This window comes from Lethenteron reissneri, chromosome 30, assembly GCF_015708825.2.
Source record: "Lethenteron reissneri isolate LAM-NWPU_2019-01 chromosome 30, ASM1570882v1, whole genome shotgun sequence".
Lineage (NCBI taxonomy): Eukaryota > Metazoa > Chordata > Hyperoartia > Petromyzontiformes > Petromyzontidae > Lethenteron > Lethenteron reissneri.
In genome coordinates this window covers 6595018-6618171 of record NC_083808.1, presented here as the reverse complement: position 1 = coordinate 6618171, position 23154 = coordinate 6595018, and the positions used below count along the sequence as shown (strand labels likewise).

At 40.1% G+C, this 23154-nt stretch overlaps 1 protein-coding gene across 2 annotated transcripts; it reads right to left on the bottom strand.

The window, feature by feature from the left end:
- Nucleotides 1-20: 20 nt before the first annotated feature.
- MST1 (macrophage stimulating 1) lies at nucleotides 21-22831 on the bottom strand. 2 transcript variants are annotated; one of them, XM_061562930.1, is made up of 18 exons: nucleotides 22709-22831; nucleotides 22342-22498; nucleotides 21014-21126; nucleotides 20594-20708; nucleotides 19675-19817; nucleotides 17086-17206; nucleotides 14100-14221; nucleotides 13847-14015; nucleotides 12335-12471; nucleotides 11507-11609; nucleotides 10193-10329; nucleotides 8062-8094; nucleotides 7839-7944; nucleotides 5716-5793; nucleotides 5113-5259; nucleotides 4794-4900; nucleotides 2827-2966; nucleotides 21-1035 (listed from the first exon to the last, which is right to left on the bottom strand). In XM_061562930.1, the coding sequence occupies exons 1-18, from the start codon at nucleotides 22755-22757 to the stop codon at nucleotides 865-867; spliced, it is 2148 nt and encodes a 715-aa protein (XP_061418914.1). In that variant the 5' UTR covers nucleotides 22758-22831; the 3' UTR covers nucleotides 21-864. The 2 variants fall into 2 exon arrangements, with proteins under 2 accessions (XP_061418914.1, XP_061418915.1); XM_061562931.1 differs by having other exon boundaries at nucleotides 7839-7941.
- Between the last annotated feature and the right edge of the window lie 323 nt (nucleotides 22832-23154).

Here is a 23154-nt window from a genome sequence, read left to right as displayed (position 1 = left end):
ACAGTATTGGCATGCGTTCATACATCAGAAAGGCATTTAATACAGCTTGTAACTTACAAAAAACATTCGGAAAGGGCAGGGTACATTAGGTTTCTACCACGGATGCACTTTACTGTGATTTTAAATGTGTGGGGTAACATTGTAAGCAATAATCTTCCACACATCGATAGTTCATACAAAGCACACATTTAATGTGTTTGCAAATTGAATGTTTACCTCGAATACCATGATCAATTTCAATCAATAATGTCGTTATATTATGATGAATCAATTTAAATGTAGGAAATGTTATCAATCAATTACATGATTCTCTTTGCAACAAAATGTGCATACACCAACAGCACACTTGTGAAATGTAAATTTACTTAGTATACAGTATTGACCAAATAAACACTGCTAAAATAAAAAAAAAGTGATCCACTTCATAAAGATTACAGAAAAACATGCAACTAATTCAAAATCAATTTACTTAAATATAGCGATTGATGAAAATTTTTAATTTTTTAACCCCATAGTTCAAAATTATGCTTAAGTTTGTAAAACTGTATTTGGTATAGGTATGTAGTACTCAGACTATAGGGTTAATGTCTCTAGGTATATCATATATGAACATCCTATTTTCACAAAATGCACACTTGTGAAAATTACATCATGACAATTAATGACCCTCTCTGTCATAATTTAATCATGTGATTTCATCAATTGTATTCCCATTGCCACCACATTCAAATTAATCGCCACTTCACTTTTCCATGGACAGCAGTTTGCAATTCCCATTATGCGAGTTGAACTAAAAAGAAAAAAGGTTAGATTATTCCAACCCCCTAATTGTATCCCTTAATAGCTGGCAATTCTGCTTGGAGGCTAAACGGGGTTTCTCTGCCCAATGACTTTATTAATCCAGTCAGTGTATGCCGCCACACGCACAAAAACACCTGGCCGTTTGAGCTTTGCACAGCTGCGTCCTGGTGTGATGATGCCCTGCAGCACATAGCAGGACTCTTCCTTACATGCCAAAGGGCCACCATAGTCTCTCTGTGTGCGAAATAAATAAATACAATTTCACATCCATTCATTAGGAATACTATTATAATATAGTACATTGGGTATTCTTGCCATTCTTATGGCTCAAGGGTATTGGTGAAGGTGGTATGTTTCACAGACTCACAAAGTCTGCCAGTAGGGTGCCAATGTTGCTATATGGTTTTACCTAATTAAGTAATTTGCAAGTAATGTGTTTTTACTTGGAGTGTGATGTAGGCACATATGGCATACTCTTCTTAGAATAACATAAACGACGTGGGCAATGTTACGATAGCTGTCGTGCTGTGACGGTTCCACCTGAAGACGGAAGCTTGTGTTGCCTCCGAAACGTCGTGATTTTTATTTTATTTTTTATTTTACTTTTAGTAATTTTAATTTTTTACCTACGTGACTTTACCGAAAAAACCTAAGAATATGAATCATTGCAGTCACGAAAGCTTCAAATCTAGAATGTGGAGCAGGCCAATGTGGAGCAGGTGACGTGCATAGTTTGGTTAATGCGCCCGCATTATTAACCAGGGAAACCTTTGGGCTCAAACCATGAACCTCTGCAACAATTGGAAAATGTGCTAAATTCCAGCAGTAGACCAAGTGGGTGAAATATTAAAGTTGTAATTTGTTCAAAGACTATTCATGTAAATCCAATGTAAGTTGAAGTACAGGATGTGTCATTAATAGGTGCTTCTTTCTTACATTGATGGATGTAACACTTGTAAGTGATTGTTAATGACACTTTTGAAATCTTAAACCTAGTGCAAATGAGATATCCACGTTGTGTGAAACATTACATGTTATAGTCATTGGTTGAGATTTTGATTAAAATGAAACTTTTCACCACTTGTGCAGAGGTGTTAATATTATTGAACCATCTAATTTCTAGAATTATACAACATATCAGAATCTTTATTTAGACTGGAGGAACCCAATGCGCGTGTAAAGCTCTCTATCATAGATGTCCAGTCGTCAGCAACTTACAAGTTACATATATGGACAGGTGACATGCACGCATTTGTTTTCCTCTCGGTGACAGAAATGTTTCGACACAGTGGGAGCAGCTTTACCAGGTTTTTTTTTTTTCAGTATCCACAAATAATCATCCCTTATTAAAGCATCCCTCCAAATCTCAGACTCTTTATTAACACCGGAGGAATCTGATGAGCTATAAAGCTCTTTTTCACAGATGCCCGGTAATTTCTGCGTGTTCACTATGGCGTTGGTGACACACGTCATGTCGTGGTTAGGGAAAGCCCCAGGTGTTCACCAACATCGCGGGTGTGAATATTTCTAATGCTTTGATCATATGCTGAAGGTCACTCGAGTTTTTAGTTTTTATTTGACGTAACGTTCAACCACGCAGTTCAAACTGCCGTTCACATTTAATCAATTTTGGATAATGCTTTTATGGTCACCCTGTGTTTTCCATCAAAACTCAAATGCGTCCTCTTACACAAGAGCTCATATGTGAATTATCACTCAAAAGAGTCAATTTTGGTGTCAATAGTTTACGCCTTATAGCTGGCATGATGTGTACTTTCGGGTTGTGCCACATGTTTCTTTGGCATGATGTCCAAATACGCATGCCCTGTCCGGGAATCTAAACCAGATCGAAAGAATGACACCGCATCCCCGACACCATGAGAGAGCTATGCAGTCCAAATCCAAAAACCTACGCAACATTTTAACAGTAAATAAAAAGATCAATGATGTTGATGACAGTGTCTCTTTCTGGATCAACATTTGGTCACTGGCAACGACACATTTGTAGGGTGAGCATGCCCGTACCTCGCAGCTGTCGATCTTTCCCTCTGTATTCCCGGCACAAATCTCGGTGTCTTCAATCTGCCGCTTGTGGTGCACGCCACACGTGTCCCCGGCAACAACTTGAATGGATGCGATGTTCAGAGCACCGTTCTGTTCCAAACCTGAAATCGGAAGAGACAGGAGAACCATTTTGTTATTATATATATGTCTCCCGCTTCATTTCTGGAATGCATTCCTGAAAGTGCGACGGATATCGAAACAACGTAAATCACAGCGATTTTAGAATGCACGCCACAAGGCCTAAACAATGACGTTACAGGACATTAAAAAAATATACTCTACACAAGTGTACATCAGTAAACTTTAATACAAATGACACAGGGTACAATAAGATACAGTACACTATAAAAACATCACCAGGATACTGTACACAAATAATATATTGTGCAGTACAATATAATTTAATATAGAGTACAGTACATTTCTTTACGGGTGATGAAAAGTGTTTCGTGTACAGGGGTGGAGGCGAAGGCCGAGGCGACGCATTCAAGAAAGGATGGATGACGTAAGTGTGGGTTAAGGCAACTCAAATCAGGTAGTGGTATGAATAGTAAAGTAGCGACGTAGAAGGGGGAGACGTAAATCAGAGCATCACTGCACTTTTTTTGCATTGAATTAGATAATACCACTTTAATGACAATTCTATGGTTTTTTTGGGCCATTGGTTATTGTGTACATGTCTGATGAGTTGTAGGTGTTTAAAACATTTTAATTGCTCAGTATGATTCTAAATATTTTTACAAATGTTTTTTTTTTTACTTGGATTGTCGGTGTTAGGGCCACGAGGCATAACATTCTTGTGATTTATTATTATTTTTTATTTTGTTTAATTTTTCTACCCACGTGACTTCACCGAAAGGACCAAAGAGTATACTTTTGGAAATCTTGCACAGTGTGCCTCGTGTGATGGAGAATGGCTGTGGGAAAGATTTTTGACAGCGCATTTCCTGAAACATCTTTCAAGTGGCCTTTTCATCCTTCACACAGTAGTGGGGGGGCACTTTACAACATAGTTCGCTGGAAGATTGTTTGTCATGTGACAGTCGAAGTCAACATTGCCACAGTAGGGGGGGCACAGGTGGTGCCAGTCATCTCAGTCAGTCAGGCAGCCGTATCTGTCCCGTGACCTCCTGCCAGTGAGCCTTCGACACTTCACATGGCGATTTAAAGCTTTCGTGACTGCAGGGATTCATCTTCTTGGTTCTTTCGGTAAAGTCACGTGACTTTACCGAAAGAACCAAGAAGACTTCACATGGCCTCAAAGTGCACCTAGCTTGGCGCAATTGCCGTGGTGACTTTGCCGCTACTTATTTGCAATTGGTGACTGCTGTTGCCGTTGAAGCCAATAGTCATGCACGGAGTTGAAATTTAACCAAATACATTACGTGCAAAGCTAATTTGAAAATATTTTTGTGCAGTCTTTGGTGACTGAATTGAGGTCGTAAATTTACCGCAGTTGAGAACCCCTAAAAAAATAATGGCTGTGTGGATTAGAAATGAGAACCGCTGCAGAACGAGCTCAGCATTCTGACAACAAATGTCACACATCAAACAAGAACACATGAAAATGATATGCAGCTTTTATAAAGTAGTCTGAGGTAAAATAATATTTGAAGACAGGAATATAGTAGATTCTGATAGAATAAGGACAAAATGGTGAGGCTTTACATTTATAGGAATAAGGACAGACAAAAGATAGGCAATAAGAAAATGTGGTTAACTGAAATAAATGCATGAGTAGCCATCCCAAGGAGAGTGCTTCCATCACGATTCCACATTTTCAAATATTCCAAGCTCTGAAATAAAAATGTACTTTTGACAACTGTGTTTTAATGTAACCTACATTTATATGGCATCATATTGAACACGACGATTAAAAAAGAGACAAAAGAACGTGAATGACGTTGTAAAAATAATATAGATCTTACGATGTGTTTCTCCAAAGCCAGAGATTTCACATGAAGTGCCTGCAGGAACTATGGCTCCTTGAACTGGCATGCAGATCAGTTTCACATCTTTATCGATAAAAGCTGCTCTAAAAGGGTTCAGAAAACAAGGCAGATGTTTAGACAAATATAACAATCGGGAAACATTGCAACATTGCTTCATCTTATTCATCGTGAAATACTATAAAAGTTTGCAACATAGTAAAATTCAGTACGAATAATACACGATAACAAAGTGTCCATGTACAGTTAATGTGTCATGGTAAAAAAAATACATTGTGCATATAGACAAAATAAATACCTTTCCAGTTTCAGCATGACAATTTTTGCATTTGCTGGGCCACAAACGAGTTTGGAAATGGCGATTGATTGGGAACTCAAATTATCAGGAACTTGGTCTTCCTTCTTTATTCCAATCCAGGCTTGATATTGGCTGGCATCTACATTGCTGACGACAGTGTGCATTTGGTGTTGAATATTGTGCAGTGGTATTGCCATAACACATACAAAGATAAAGATCCCCCGTATAGCCTTAACAAACTGTTGGGGTTAGTACTATTGGCGAGTAGCAACGATGAAGGCCGGTACGGCACGCAAGAGGGTGGGGTGGCCAACACCACGCCCGGCTACCTTTGTCTCCTTAGTGGCAATGTTTACGATCATACCAGCTACTCATTTGAGGCTGAGTTAACCTAGTGGATGCCCAGGACCAGTTCAGAGAATCGTAACCGGTGTTGGCCGTGAGCGGGAATCGAACTCAGGTCACTTGGGTTCGCAGCACAGCGCGCTATCCGCTATACTACTGCTCCCCAGAAACCAAAGTGCAAGAAAGCATTGGCAGTAAACATCCATCATCGGTAAAAATGTCAATGCAGTAAAACAGGAGTGTGAATTTGCTTCTTACCAGGATGGAAAACACTGGCGTGAGCTGAGCAGCCAGAGTCGGTCAATAAGAACAGCACCACAGAAGTGTTTCTCTTTCCTAAGAGTCAAACAGAATGAAAGTATTGGCACTCCATGAAATGGTGTCCTCAGTTTGTCACAGCCATAGACAGCAATAATAACAACTTAAGTCTAAAATGCCTTGCATGGTTAGCATAGAAAAAAAATACAATTTGTGCACACAGGCTGTTGTAGAGCAATTTAGGTATCGTTTAAGCAATTAAATGTTTTTCTCAAAATTTTCTCAAAAAATAATGCATGACAGTATTTCGTTCAAATGCGCACCTAAAAAACAAAGCATTGCAGTGTAAATATTTCTACTGTGTACATGAGACGGCTACACACCAACCACTTGAGCAGATTCTGGGGGGCCGGGTGGTAAACAATAGACATTAGCCCCCAACTAATTACAGGTAGTCCCCGACTTACGATGGAGATGAGTTACCACGACCCCATCGTAAGTCGAAAATATCGTAATCGAAAATGGCCTCGCCTACCCAGGAGTCTTAAAGAATGGTGATAATTTAGCAAAACAGAGCAATTTACAGTACCGTACTGTATAAACTATATGCGTACAGAACATCCCGGCAGCGTCCCAACGTACAGTATCGTACCTCGTACGCTGCTACATTTGCCTGCCGCGCGAAATGTAAAATATTTTACAATTTTGTCATATCGCTATCGCCATCGTAAAATCGAAATATCGTAAGTCGGACCGTCGTAAGTCGGGGACTACCTGTATTCCATTTGATGGAGGGTAGGAGTCAATTGGTTTAATTTTAATGTATCTAGCATCAAAATGTTTAAATAGTCCCCTCGTGGAGAGACACTTGAGCTGAGGGAGGTGGTAGAACTACTAAATTTGAGACAAGATAACCCACTTGGTTCACATGTTAGCCAAAGCTGCCTTGTGTGCTACCCCTCGGTTTAGAAACATGCGTTTAGAGTATTTGGCCGCTCTACATTTCCACATGATAAGACACTTTGTTGAGCAATCATTTGTGGCCAGGTCACTTTCAAAAAGAGCTATATAGCTCAGTGGGCATTACCTGGCAAAAATATGTTTTCAACAGTTTAGTTGAGTTACAGGACCCCACACACAAGACATTGCTTCATCCCTACCTAACATCTGTGCGTCATCACCCTTGTGTCCGCACTTCCCATCACAATGTCAGCTCCCCAAACAATGACAAAACGGTGGTGCTACCCATGTAGCCTATTGATGCTCCTGCTGTTGTGGAGTGCCTCATGCAGCCAGCTATGGCTGCAAGGTTTTGGTAGTACATGTTTATGCCATTTATTGTGAAAATTCCGTCCAAGTTCCTATGATTGCTTTTTCATCGCTTTCATGGCTTTATTTTGGTGATTTCGAAAAGTGTATTGGTTTAGCCATGTTTGTTTGTTGTAGTACAGAGTTAGACTGATGGCCTTAATCTAAGTTGTCTTGTGGTTGTTGTTGTTGTTGTTTGACTTGCATCGCACTGGGATTTTTGCACACAGCGTTGGTGTACGGTTTTTTTTCTGCAATATTTTGCTGTCTTTTCTTGGATTTTCTGTTTGCACTTAGTCACATATTCACTTTAAGATGTTTTTTTGTTCATGTTTTTGTTTTTTGTTTGTTGCGGTTGCACCCGATTCAAGAACCGAATGGCTCACAGGGCTCTCTACCTAATAAATGAACTTGAACTTGAGCCAAGGGAGTTGGTTGGTCCCGCTTGGGGTGGCACATGGTACCAGTACCCACCAGAGCGGCATCCACCGTGGGCAACGCACTTAGCATATATATCGTCTGTTTCATTGTCACACATCCTATGCATATGCATATTCGGTAGATATTTCATCTTTTTTTCTGAATCGGTACTTTGTCAAACATACTCCCCATTAAAGACTTCTTTCTCGTAACAAAAAATTACCTGAGTAGTCTCCCATGTCATATATATTCATGATCAAGAGATAAAATGCTTCAAGAAGCCATTATTAGAATGTGGCACCCTGGGTGGCACGAATATGCCATTTTGGGCCAATGGCTCAAGGCGAGTGATTGCGCGGCTTGTATAACCTAATGAAGCACTTGAGTCTCATTACCCATCACGCAGGCTCACAGTCCACGGGGAGTCTCCTGGTTCCCCTCCGATGATGCGACCAAATTTTTGTCCCTTCGTACCACAGATGTTGCAATCAGCGGTGCCTTCTTGAGTGGGGAAGCAGGAAGGGCACAGTTAAATGAATGCACTCCCATGCGATTGTTTGTATTCACATTCAACAAAAGGCTTACTTGGCATTTAGTGTTGGGAAAAAATTGGCTTACCACCCAGTGTTGGTCCAGGAATTGGAGATCCAGCTAAAAGAAAATGCAACATAATTACATTACTTGAATACCAGGCTATGCAGTGCATATTAATGAAAACATCAATATTAATGTGGAGCTAATTTGTGACGTAATTTTTGCACAATTTAAAATATAGTAATCTTAATATATATAATGTAGCATGTATATAAAGAGGATTTGAATAGTTACACGCAGCCTACAAGTTGTGTGGTCCTGTTTGTACCCAGTGACCATTAGCTCTCGCTGATGCCATGACTGTGGATCCAGAGTTGCTGGGGATTGGTGGACATTGTTTTAGTTCGTCGGTCATGTGGCCGTTAGACCATACTTCACCATAATGTGCACCGGTTGGTGGCGGGAGGGAGGGGGCCGTAGCCAACAGGGGAACGGAACAACACAACCGTTGTCTGGTCAATCAAACTTTGTCGACAAGGAGACAGAGTGAAGAAGTGAAATAAAATGGGACATGGCTGAACTCAGCTCGGCGAGGAGAAAAATGAGAGAACTCCAATACATTTAAGCAACGGCAATATTTTCTATCACAGGAGGAAATGTGGCTGTAATTATGGAGGTTTCTCTGGGAATCATACAGTTATAAGAGTCAAGAGTACATCACAGGCTATTGCCCAGCTAAAATTGAGGTGTTTCAAATCACTGCAAGCTAAATGTAAGTTACGCTCCAATGTCAAGCCATGAAGATGTAGACAAAAAAACTCAATTAATTTGTCAATAACACTGTGACCTTAAAATATGATCGATGATGTGTCAGGAAATGGGCCTTCTCGATAATTGTGCCTGTGCACCACTGTCAATGCCGAATTATTAAATCATTTGTTTAACCATGAGGAAATAATGTGTGTAGCCCAAATATGTGAAGAGCTTCATCCAACTTATAATTGAGGGCAACACACGACAATATCACAACGGGTGACTTAAATGCAAAGAGATGCTGATTGATAATTATTAGTAAATTTGGCATTTGATTGAGGAACGGGCGAGGATAACGTGTATTGGAGTTCAGTTGGGCACGTTCCAGCTATGTGTGCAAAATGATTGCCATGCAAGAGACATTATCCCTGTTGGAAAAATACACCCCCGAGTGTGTGGCTAAAAAAAGAGCGCCGAAAGGGATTTTGGAAAGACGATCAAAGTCAAAAGTGATTTCCTGCTAAGGTGATCATTGTGGCAGTGCTCATCTCCTGTTTACAGCCTTGAGTGAGTGGTGGAAATTCCCCATTCCTATATCGGGGGCAAATATCCATAGGAAAACTACTGTTTTTTCCCCCAAAAAGTAGTACTCATTATATTGACCTTGGAGGGATCATGGTCATAGTCAACCCCCAACTAGGATTTGAACTTGTGAACTTCTGTGAGAGCCGCTCGCTCTACCGCTGAGCCGTCTGGTTGTTGATGAAGAGTAATTATGTTTAGCATGCTTCTGTGGTCCATTCTCGGACTGTTCAGCACACAGCGTATGCATGCACCACTCTGCGATAGTTCTGAATTGATACTTCACCTCGCAACATGATGGTGAAAGCAGAATTTGAACACAATTGAGGGGAAAAAATACCGCAACGTTTAAATACATCGCCAAACCGTGATAACAGAATAAATACGTGTAGAGAACAGCAATGGTGCAGTGGCTCGTGCACTGCACTATGAACCTGGTGACTTAAAATTTACTCGCAGCCATGGTTAACTTTAGTGTTGAGTGGCATGTGAACCAGAGCTGGGCCCTGCTGCTCTCTAATCTGTACTGACGAGCCTGTGGGCAAGTATGGTAAAAGAAACCCGACGGCTGACGTGGTGTGGGAAGGCATCCCATCATCCGGCAGTGGATTGATAAACATGCTGTAGATTATAATGAAAGAGCAATGTAATTCATCTTCTTGGTTCTTTTGGTAAAGTCACGTAGAATAAAATAATAAAAATAAAACATAATAAAATAATTCTCACGACGTTTCGGCTACAACGCTGGCAGCCGTCCTCAGGTGAAGAATGAAACACCAACAAAATTTGCATATCAAGAGGAATTTAGCATATTTATGGACAATGCGTAGGAGGTGGGCGGGGGGGTTTCAAAGTCATGTAATGTTTTAAAGTGTCTTGCCACATGGTTTAAGGCCACAGTAGTCCCACTCTTGCTCCGGGTCGGTGGTGTAGCACCAGGGACCATGGCGATCATTGTCCGGGTTTCGGCAGTAATTCCTTTCCAGCCCTGCTTTGGGGTAATTCTTCACATCTATACTGTGGACAGTTCACAAAAAAAAAATCGTTTCGAGATCACACTCAAGAGGGAGACCACCACAGATAGAGTGGAGATATCAGCTCATCCGCAGGTGCGAGATGGACTATTACATCAGGAACCCACAAGTGATGGCAATGATTTGGCAGATCTTTATCCAGCAGTGGATAGATAATGGCTGATGATGATGGTGGTGGTGTTGGTGGTGGAGATGATGATAGCTCATTTCACCCTATGTATTTGTGTATCGTGTTTGTAATGGCAAACTGTAATACAGTACAGGCAATAGGGTGCCATCTTCTGGAACCTTGAGAAATGTACTGTCTAATTCTAGATTTGAAGCTTTCGTGACTGCAAAGATTCATATTCTTAGGTTTTTTTCGGTTAAGTCGGCTGTGACGGTCCCACCTGATGACGGAAATTTACTGTCTGTCCGTGGCACTTTTAGATGGGAATTACGCTGCTGCTCATTCTTCCAACAAACGTGCACTTCGAGATAACATCTCTGTATTTCCTGAAAATCCAGAGCCATTTTCAACTCACAAATCCTGAACAAACTTTGCAAATTATATCTAGAATTACACACTAACAAGTGGTTTCACCATGCATGCACATAATACTTGAACGTTAAACAAATTGAAAAGGTAGTTTATGACTGTATATTTGTCGGGTTTGTTGATTAGTTGTGCATTTAGTTTAATCCTTTAGGTTTTTTGCAGCTGTCCTGAATGGCTCTCTGATCTGTTTTCTGATTGTAGTGTGTGTGTTGTCCAGCATATGTTGATCAGCAAGATGTCCAATCGTCCTCTCCATTTGTTGGGAGCTTCTTCTGAAAAATAAGATAATAGCTCAGTAGGCTTTACCTAGTAAAATAAAACATTGTTTTTTGTGATGTACTTACCTTTCCTATACTTTGCACACCTGTCATGTTTTTGTATTGTTTATTATTGTTGTAACTTTCTGACCTGCCCTTACTGGACATCTGTGAAAAAGAGCTATAAAGCACATCGGATTCTTCCACTATAAATAAAGATTCTGATTTTGATCCTGATTCTTCAGTAACTGAAAACCCCAGTATATTAGAGCGAGATGTCGGACATGGAGCAAAACAACACGTTTTACAACTGGAAAAGATACCAGAGAGCCATTTGCACTGTTAAATTATGGTAAGCTGCTTACATTGGTTTATGTGGAGATTTTGAATCCCAGCGCTGGCATTGAATACCAAGGCGGGTTGTGGAAACTCTTCCTCTGTAGTCCTCACCAATTCCGTCGTAGCAAGCTGCGTTGGGAATCAAATGGCAAATTGGTATTTATTCTCGTGCATAACTTTCAAGACAAATGGATGTTAAGTCTGGGTGTCAATTGCATAATAAAACACATTACTCTTGTTCACTCGCCGGGATGTCTATGTTCCCACGATACAGTATAATCGGCACGTTTGCTTAACCTGGTTTGGCCCATCAGAGAGTTTATTTAGTGACTTTTACCAGCATCACTCTGAACGTTATATATGCTTGTTTGCATTGAAGATAAATCTGAATTTGGTTTTACTTACTATTACTGTATAGATACCCGACGAATGTTCAACTATAAACTTCTTTAAAAAAAATGGTTATTACAGTAAATGCTAACATTTTAATTGTTATCTCAACACACTGACACTTCTTCGACTTCCCCTACCTCAATTATCACACGTGGGATAGCTCTGACAGAAAGATGACTTATTATCCAGCCTGTCACATATAAATGCTTCACGTCAGGCACATGCTCGGGGCTTGTCTACCCACTACTTTATTTCACACTCTATGTTTTACTCTAGAATGTGTCATTAAAGTGGCTATTAAAATATTGGACAAAAATGGGCATTTTTCGACGAAATGTGACATTTGCATTCGCCCTTCAAAAAAAAAATGGCACGGCGCCCCTATAATTTGGCCGCAACACCAGTCATCTGCGTTAAAAGCAAAAATTCCAGGAGTGTGTGTGATTGTGACGGTCCCATACCTTCTTTGTCATTTGCATTGCCCTCGGGACATCTTGCGATCTGGAAGCAGTAGGATTTGTGCACCTCTGGTTTTACGGTGAGGCACCATGGAGCCTCAGCTCCATCGGGGTTTCTGCAGTAGTTGTCCGAAAGGTCTCTGCACGAGAAAGTTAAAAAGTGTTTGGGGTTTGCACGGAGGCTGATTAATGCAGAGCACTACCCCTGCATTTGTGCCATATTTTGAGACAAACGGATGCTCTTGTGTGTTCATATATATTTTTAATATACTATCCTTTTGTCCATCCAAGGACGGGTGTATTGCAGTAAATCTGAAACTTGCAAGCGAAAAGCAAACCGCGATGTGATATTCATTGCATCCATTCAAGTGCAATTTGTAAGGGCGCGGTGACATAGACTTATTTCATTTTAAGGTTAAAATCCCTTGTTCATCATGACGTCCTTTTTACTTCGATGTCTCAACAGCGTTACGGAGATCGCGTGACGTGAGGGTTTTGCCATTGTAGTGAGGGTTGTGAGTTGACGTCGAGGAGGGGGGAGGAGGCGCCTCAGCCCCCCATGTGGAGTGACCTCAGCCAGATAATTATTATGAATGGGGGGGTGTCCATTTCGAGGACGTTACCTTATACTGATTATTAATGAGGGGGGCTGTTCGATGTGGAGTGACGTCACGCGCGTTAAGGACATTCCTGGTTGATTATAGTAGGTATATATAAATTGATGTTAATTTGGATAAGATACGTTTATTCATCGATGGCCTAGAAACCTACTTAGTCTATTTGCTTTGTTAACATATATCAAAATCACAATCTGAAATGTATCCTGGAGAAGCTCAAGATGCAGCCCTGAAACTCATTGCTCACGCCACTGATGGTGGAAGGGCCTCGACTAGAGGGAGCCTCTGGGGGATATTTGTTCCACTCTTCTACGCCGACCCAATACTTTGAAAGAGGTGAGAGTTACCCATACTTCACCCCACCACACGTGGCCTGCCGATCGATTAACCGTGGTGCACCCCATTTATACTGCTGGGTGAACAGCGGCAGTGGGGGGGGGGGGGGGGCTTTAATAATCCTGCCCCCTTGTTTCAACTGCCGGGCTGGAAGATTGAATGAACCGGTGATATCCAGATTGCAAGTCCAGTATGCTAACCATTGCACTGTGGCAGCATCCACTGTTGTCTTTGTAACTTCACAATTTTTTTAAATGGTCGAAGGATTGCATCATTAAAAAGTGTCCATCACACACTAAACACCACCCCCCCCCCCCCCCCCACATGGCCAAAGTCAATTTGTTTGACAATTCCAAGCTCAAATTTATGAGATCACATGGCATTAACCCGTAAAGAGCATTCACTATATTCTTAGGTTTTTTCGGTAAAAAAAAACCTAAGAATATGAATCATTGCAGTCACGAAAGCTTCAAATCTAGAAGCACTCACTATGTATGGTGAACATTTACATCTGATGTGTTATTGAATGATATGAGTGTGTACACTCATGGTGATTACATACTTGCACTTGTAGTCTGAAGGCAGGTATTTATGACTTTGGGGCGTCTGGCTGTCCCATCTCTGGCACACAATGTCGGTGGCTGTTTTGTTCACAGGGCCGCGGTAATTTTCCCCTTTTCCTTCCAAGCAATGCCGGCCACTCGCCCGGGATGGTCTCACTTGCGGTTGAACTGCGTTGGAACAGAGTTCATTGGTTACTTTGACCATTCAGCAAATTCGTAAAGGAGTGCCTGGTTCACCTTGCGAATGCTCACCTTCACACTTCTTGATGTCGCAGTATTCCCATTCGACGTCTTTGTCCGTTGTAAAACACCAAGGCCTGGAGCGGCCATTTGGATTACGGCAATAATTGTCATCTAGACTGAATTTCGGGTAACTGTAATACAAAAATACAGAAATTAGTATTGTAAAATATTCATTAATACAAAGACTCCTCTACTTCCGAACATTTGACTTACAAACAAACCTGTCCATATGTCCAGTTGCCTGTTCGGGCCGAGAGTTGTAAGTTCAACAGCAGTGCAATAGATGGTGGCATCTACATGAGCAGAACATGAATAAGCAGTGGCACCTACATTTACAGGAGATTACACAACTTTTAAAGCCATGCCCTGTGTGTGGTGTGCATGCCGTACAACATGTTTGGAATCTACAGGAGTAAAGTTGGACTTCTGAACAAATCGACTTACGAACAGACATGGAACCTAACTCGTTCGCAATTAGAGGAGTCTGTATGGGCATGTGAATAGGTTTATCTTGTTTGTTTTCTATTATTTATTTGAGAGTCGTGTCCTACCCAAGCCCACTTAACAATTCATGTTGCTTAAAACCTGAAACTCAACACATTAGTAAAAAAAATGTCAAAAAAAAGGAAACAAAAACTAAAGTAATGAGCAAAAAGTAATGAGAAAATGAGCAATGCGTTGGGCAATGGCCCCTAATTGCTGCAAGTTGGGTATGTTCTCAACGTTGTTTTGACATTTTTTTTATTATCTGCAAATTACTTAATTGGCATTATTCACAGTAATCATTGCCCCCAAACTGTCAGACTGATATAGCTCAGGTCGCAGTTGAGTTCTCACCTGCTTAAACAGCATTTACTTAAACTCTAATCTATGTGTCTCAATGCAATTCGATGCGTGCACTTCTCCCATGTTTCTCTGTGCACTTTAAAGTTTTTGTTTCATGAAAAAAATTGTGCATGGTTCCGATTCACATCATGGAAGTTAATGATATACACTTACTTAGAACTTTCTTTGCAATGTAAGCTTAATTATGTCGCTATTCATTATCAAATGTAATATTCAAAAGGTACTCCATCCCGATCTTGCTCAAATCATAATTTAATTGGTTTCATCCCACCTTCAATAATTGCCCAATATACATGTGTTCTAGTTGTGTCTGTCCTTCAAAGTACTTCTTTTGCTCAGCATTATCGGTGTACTCGACCTTTGTGCCACTCATGTGCACTATATATGTTTCCCCACTTTCAGCCTTAGCTAAATGCTTTAATCATATCTCGTGGTACATTACTATTGTAGGATTTATTATAATGACTATGTCGTTGTCAAATCCTAGATGGTTAGTACATTCACTATTTATCATTATGTACATGTTTATCTAATCCAATTATATATTTGGACGATGTCTCTAACCATAAGGGTTATGTGATCATAAGCAGTAACAGGAATCAACAAAAAGGAAGTTAATAATTGATCAATTGCAAATAGTAACTCTTCGAGAGCAAGATGGAATCATAACACATGATAGAGACTACATAATGCAACTGATGGGGGAATTCTATGCACATATTTATACACATAAATATCATACATACATTGATACTGCCATTTGCAACTTGACTTCATTCGAGAAGTCTGACCAGCGATCGGATCAATATTGGCAAACCTATTTATAAAACGTTTACACATCAATAACATGTCTCATGTCGAATGATGCCTCCTTCATTCCTGGAACCAAGAAGGGAAATCACACTTCTTTGAATAATTACAAAATCAAAATCTTTATTTATCCTGGATGAATCTCGTTAGCTTCTTAACTCATGTACAGAAAATAAATTGCTCAAGGAGATAATACAGAACTGAACAAAGGTCAATTTATAGGTCAACTAACCATAGGGCAAACTGGTTTTAGAAAAAGGTTTCTGTACCCTTGGCCGCACACATATAATATCAATCAGATTCTATACAAGACAAATTAATATCAAACACGATTATGCCTGGCTTTTGTAGACGTTAAAGTGGCATTAATTTGGTGAAAACTTACTTGGTCAGTTAAGCTCTCACGAAATATTTCTAATTATCGAACATTCTGGAATGGTTACAATGAGTTTGCACGAAGTAACAAAGTATAAATGTGAAAAGAAGTCCCATAAGGAGACATGGATGGTATCACTACAGCTATTAACAGCGATACGAGAATACAATTTAAATAATTTAGATGACTATTTCTGGTACAGATGACTGATATAAAGCTATTTAAAAGCTATGCAACAGATACGCTGACAATATAAATCATTCTCATGGCTGTCACTCCATCCCAGACGTGGCTTGCTTTCATGAGAGTTACATTAAAGTGAGGACTACTGAGAATGATCTACTCAATGCACTGGGTGATTTGAATTTGTTGAAATGTTTTAACACAGAGCTTACAGGATTGATTCCACCAGTTGTAATTATTGATGATATTTACAGTGAGTTTGTTGATTGTATACGATGGGTGACCAATTTCCCATTATGTTCCCTTGCAATGGTTTAATGAGTTACATGATCAGGCTGTAAACTATTAGCTATGTTGTGTTTTTTACCAGGTAAGCTCAAGAGTAATGAATCAACCACACGCCATTGCTGTCACTTGTTTTTATATTATGATGATCATTAAGAAAATAGAACAACTGTTGCTTTTCACAATGCCATACGAAAGAAGAAGACGATTTATATTTTCATTTGAAATCCAAAATCCTTTAATCAGCTGCCTTGTTTGAAAAATCTGGTCCTGATGATCTGTACCTTTAAATTCATAGTGGGATTTTAAACAAATTTTGATCAGTAAAAAAGGCAACATTTGTTGCATTATTTACAGTGCTATGTCAATCCACTGCTGGATGAAGGCCATCTCCAATGGGAATCATTCATAGGGGCTGCTTTGACCATACTTCAGTGGGGTACACACCAGGGGGACGGGCACTGCCACTGCTCGTGTCTAATATCGGACACTCACTTGCTCGGGTTGAACTGATGTTTGTGTGGGTTCTGAGCATCCCATCTCTGGCACCGCCTTCCCGATTCCGTGTATTCCACAAAGCCACGGTAACTTTGTCCAATGCAAACGAGGCAAGGATCTGTAAGGGGGGGGGGGGGAGGTGGGCTTTTAAGCATTTCGAATCGTTTATTTTGCATCATACCAGTGTGATGCTGACAAGTGTAACGACATTTAATAAAACATCGCATTGAATTTCATTGTCATGGCTAAGACATTTTAATTTCCAACAATGCTTCAGTAATGTATGTATAACCCAATTTCCAATAGATTTCGATGTTTTATGAAGGCTAAACAATTTGAGATTGATTTTTCTGAAAATGTCATGCTTTGGTAATGTGAATTGGTAAAACCATCCCTCATATTAAAATATTTTAGCCACGATGATGACGACATGTCGGATGAGAATTTATGTTCCAGTTGTTGTTATTTATTCATCGAAACCTTTACCGATTTCAAATATTGGGTAAGCTCCTCTTATCTGTAGTAAAGTTGGGAAAGGGTGGAGGGTTGGGGGCATCTTCTTCTTCGCACGATTGACTTTGATGCAGAGTAACAACTGCAGCTCTGCATCGAGGTGTTCGAGACACATCATTGCGTCAGGAGCATCGGGAGTGTATCGCAGTGACGGTGCCTCCTTCATATTTTAGAATGGGGGTTGAGTATGTATGTTGAGCATCTTTTTCACCATACGTAGCCATTATAGGTTCCACTGTTTCTTCTCTCGGTGACCACAGATGGCAGGTGCTATTGGCAAATCCTATTACGCGGTTTTCTGTTTTTTTTTCAAATTAAGGTAAATCATAGCACACCATTTATGGTTCACTAATCTGATCCATTGAGAGCCATGGAGATTAGGATGAATTTTAGAACTTCTGGCAGGCCATTTTTGGGGGGCTCTTGCGTGTAAACAACGTGGATAACAGCGTAGGATTCACTGCTACTTCTGGGCGGGTTACTCCTCTTGGCCACGGATAAGTGCACAAGATAAAAAAAAACAATGAACATTGTGAATTATAAAACTGTATATTAATCGATCCAGGGTGAGTGTAATAGAATGAGTTGGTAATCGGTTTTGCCTAAATGTGGTTTTATTCAAATGGTTTGACTACACCTTAAACTATGTTTCTGTAGATTTGAGAACAGGACGCAAACTGGTTCGTGTACATTTTAATGATAACACAGTTCTTTGAAGACTGCAAGAATGTTTATAATTACTTATAAGCGTCGAACAATATTATAAATGTATTTATTCATCCAGGCAAATCCACACTGACGCATACCATAGTACGCTTTTTCAGGAGAGTACTTCATTGGGGTGTTATTATTTTAAGATGTTTTTTGCCAATTAATGATGAACGTTTATTATACAAGCAAGGAGGCAACCACAGGGCACCTGGAGAAAACCCCCGAGCACCAAGGGGCAACACTCAATACCCATAGGCGATTAGTCCACTTGCTGTACTGCCAGGATATGACACCTTGACGTCCACTGGAAGGGAGTTTCACAATATTTGTGTGATCCACCAATCGGTAAAGTCACGTAGGTAAAAAAAAATTAAAATTAATATAAGTAAAATAAAAATAAAATAAAAATCACGACGTTTCGGGGCAACACAAGCTTCCGTCTTCAGGTGGAACCGTCACAGCAAGCTTGCTTTTTTTTTTACTTGATACAGCAAGCGTGCTGTGACGGTTCCACCTGAAGACGGAAACTTGTGTTGCCTCCGAAACGTCGTGATGTTTATTTTATTTTTTATTTGACTTTTATTAATTTTAATTTAAATTTTTTACCAACGTGACTTTACCGAAAAAACCCAAGAATATGAATCCTTGCAGTTACGAAAGCTTCAAATCTAGGATCCACCAATCCTTGCCTCCACAGTGCCGGGTTACAGGCATGCATAGTCGCCACCGCCAGACAATAATTGTTTGCACCATTCTTAAGCACATCGCTATCCTGAAAGCGCAAAGTTTCACATGCACAGTCTGAATCTCAATTGAGAAATTTGCCAGAGGTGCCAGCGTCATTTGGACCATGACGCTAGCACCTCCGGTTAGCATCATTGGTCACGTACGGTGCGAACGAAGTTCAACATACACACATGCATACACACGGCACACAATGGCCTACTTTAGTGAATGGCATCAGGAGATCTTTAACATACGCTGTGAAGCAGAAAGTGTGTATTTTATGGTTAATACACCCACAGTAATAACCAGGGCAGCATGCTGGATTCAAACCACAAACCTCTGCAATGAGCACTGAATGTGCAACCGCTGCACAATATCACTGCCCTTAAAACCCCATGTCAATACCATATGTGTGTGTTTAGTTTGTTGTCCTTCTCCCGCACCTCCGATTAGCACGGTTGGCTACGTATGGTACAAAATGAGTTCAACATACATAAGTACGTGTCCAATCGAAAGTTCACAGACTGACTTGTGCCCTTTATTCTCGTACTGGTTGTTAATTTTATTGTTGTTGCTTGCCGTGGTGCACCTGTGTGTGCTTGAAAGCACTCGGCATAGATTGGATGGCACTCGTACCGTCACTGCACTGTTTGATGTTGCAGGATTCAAAGCGGAGTTCGGGGTCGGTTGTGTAACACCAGGGTCCACCGTCGTCCTCATCGGCATTCCGGCAAAAATTTTCTTCCAGCTCTTTCTCAGGGTACAACTGGGGTCGATATCTTCAATGAACAACACACACACACGCACACAAGAAAGTACATGCAATAAAGAAGTCTAAACCATATTAATCCATAGGCACATTTGCTGTATTGTATTTTTCTGAACAGTCGACTTTTTAAGTCACTGTTATATCCGCACTCAGCCTCTGTATTTCACAATTTTGCTGGTCCGTGTGCATTCAATAATTGTGCCAGAAATACATATTTTTTTGTGTTTTCATGTTTTATTGGTCAAAGAGTATTCTTTCTTTTTTTCAGTGAACTTATTTTGTGACCTTTTAGTTGTACTGATATTTACCTTAATACTATTTAGCCTTATTTGTTAAGCTATTCAATTATTTTCTATAGTTCAAGACACATTTGTTGTCACAATACGATTGTGAAATCTGAGATGGTCAATTCTTGCACAGTTTTCTTTTTCCACTTAATTTCTCCAAATCGAATTTCAGAAAATATATTCGAGTGTTGTTGTGAATATCCTTAGCGGGTGTATAGCTCCTTCTAGATTTGAAGCTTTCGTGACTGCAAGGATTCATACTCTTAGGTTTTTCGGTAAAGTCACGTAGATAAAAAATAAATAATAAATAATTTAATTGAAAAAATTATAGAAATAAAATAATAAATCACGACGTTTCGGAGGCAACACAAGTCTCCGTCATCAGGTGGGACCGTCACAGCTAAATTTACTGTCTCACTTGAGACTTTACCGAAAAACCTAAGAGTATGTATAGCTTCTTGCCAATACATCCAAGTGGGAAGTCGAACAGTACAATTACCTGGGATCATGTGGATGAGTGGCATCCCAACGTTGGCAAGACCTCCCACTCTTCGTTATCTTAGCTTGACCTCTGTAGGTGATTCCATTTCCAATGACGCATTCTCTGACGTAATCTGGGATCACACAACAAATAAATGAAAAAGCTTCCAACTTGTGCAGTATTTGCTTGCGACATGGCTTGTGGCCATGAACGAGTGACACTTCAATGCCCTTTTACAACGTTGGTAGCTTAGGAAGGGAGCTACAGAATGAAAGCTGACTTCTTGCTCAAGCAATAGAATATGATAACAAGTAAACACTTGCAGTGTTATATATGTGTAGTTGGAAATGGCGTTGTTTGTTATCTAAAAACAATACATATATCTCGTGATCGATTGTAAAATAATATGTTGATTGGTGTGTCACGTGTATTTCGTACCTTTTTTCTCATACAGATGTAACTGATCACTGATTTCCACAATTGTCCCTTCTGTTAGGCTGGTAAATCCCAGCATGGAGCACTCTTTGGACCACTTATTGAAGTGAAAGGCCCTGCAATGGTTCGTAAAAAGACACACACACACAAAGTCGAATGGCTTTTTGTGCAGTGTGTAAAAAAAAGTATTTTCTTAAGTCACTTATTTTATTGCAACCAATATTTTGTTTTACCTTTTATGGGTCATGCCTAACTAAAAACGTCCGATAGTTTTTACTTGAGCAAATACCGGTGAAATAAAATGGTTTCTCAGAATTACGTAGGTTTTGCAGTTGTGTCTGACGTTTCACTCCTGGATTGTCACGAAACGCCGAACATCATGAGGAACAACGCACTGCATAAGCTTGAAGTGCATTAGCGAGCCATTGAGCAAGAATGTTGTCAGATTTTCAAAGATGCTGTAAAACATCCACCCTGAGAAATTTCTTTAAGCAAAAAGCAACTCCACCATTTATATTTTTAAAAAAAAATCGCAATTCCAATCAAATTATTTAAAAACAGTAACTACTTTCACTATTGGAAATACAACCAATAAAATTAATATCTTTAAAAAAAAATCTGATTCACAAACTTCAGAAACCTTACTTCTCACATTGGTGTTTGATTGATATTATATTATGTTTACACAATACTTGTATCTCGTGGAATATAAAATCACTTTAAGCGTATTATAATTGCACTCTGATTCCGTTAGGGGTTGATGTAAACGCAGAACAACAACGACAATTTCCACATTCAGGTGGTCAAGTCCAGATAACCGCGCCAGACGCAGAGGAGAGTATCGCTAGATTTGAAGTTTTCGTGACTGCAAGGATTCATACTCTTTGGTTTTTTCGGTAAAGTCACGTAGGTAAAAAAAAATTTTATCACGACGTTTCGGGCGCAACACAATCGTCCTTCTTCAGGTGGGGACAACTTAGTGAAAGCAGAACCGCTTAAGTGGTGTCTCCCACGTATTTGCCAATCGGGCGTTGTACGGTCTGTTCTGGATGACCACAGTGGCACACTGAAGAGTTTTACAGTTTTCCGTTACTCTTTGGTTCTTTCGGTAAAGCCACATAGGTATTAAAATAAAATACATCACGACGTTTCGGGCGCAACACAAGCGTCCATCATCAGGTGGGAAAGCATGGTCTGCTGCTGCTGAGGCAGACTGTTTTAAAATGATTTCCCATTAATTTTGTGTATCAAGTATCCGCGTCTGCCGTGGTTTGTGCGGCGGCTGTGGTTTAGGGTGGAGCATGGTGGTTGGTGGTAATGAAGAGACGTACCTGCATTTGAAGAATGACTCTTTGTTACATTTTTGTGCACACAGCTCCGGTGAAGCTATTTGAGGAACTTTTTTCGAAAGTCGCGTCATCACATTGATGCTTGTGACAATAATTTCCTTGTTATTGGACTTCTTGTAGTCATTTAGAGGATGTTCGGCTGAAAAAAAAAACACATCTGTCAGTTAAATTGCCCTTACAATACAATGGATGTTCATACATTGTTGCCAACGTTCTTTTGTAAAAAAACACAAAAGCCAAATTGAAAAAAACTAAAACAACTTGAAAATTTCCATTGCCTCTACGCAACAAATACTCGAGGACAGTTTAGTACACACGTACAATGACACACACCGATGATTAGACTTACCAAATGTCTGAGAAATGCACATCAACACGACACACGTTTGCAACCACATTGTGAACGCCACGAAGTCCAAGCCGAACTGAGGGGTAGGCAGCTCAAATATCCGAGTTTATCATTAGCCAACCCCCACACTCTGGCAAACTCACAAAAGCGACTGGGACTCGGCATGCAGTGAGTCAGGTGAAGTAATCCATTAACTTGGTAAAACATTTCCTGAGCCTTCTGTGTTTGCTCAAAAGGCGAGTAACAGCATTTTCATTGATGTCTATTTTTATTATTACTGTAAATTGTATTATCTAACAAGTGTGCTTCCCGTTAATACAATAATGCTCCTTGCCATTGACACAGCAATGTCCCGAGGCAGAGCTAGCAAAGAGAACGAATGTATAATAAATATTTTTTGCATTGTTTGTGGAGCATTATGTGTACAGTAATTCAATAATTAGACC

Bases quoted from the DNA above. Each gene is read 5' to 3' on its own strand.
- MST1 (XM_061562930.1), bottom strand. From the start codon at position 22,757: ATGTGGTTGCAAACGTGTGTCGTGTTGATGTGCATTTCTCAGACATTT. The intron at 17,207-19,674 runs GTACGAGTGCCA...CCCCCCTTACAG, and splicing joins CATCAAACAGTGCAGTGACG to ATCCTTGCCTCGTTTGCATT. The intron at 5,260-5,715 runs GTAAGAAGCAAA...CACTGTCGTCAG, and splicing joins CGCCAGTGTTTTCCATCCTG to CAATGTAGATGCCAGCCAAT.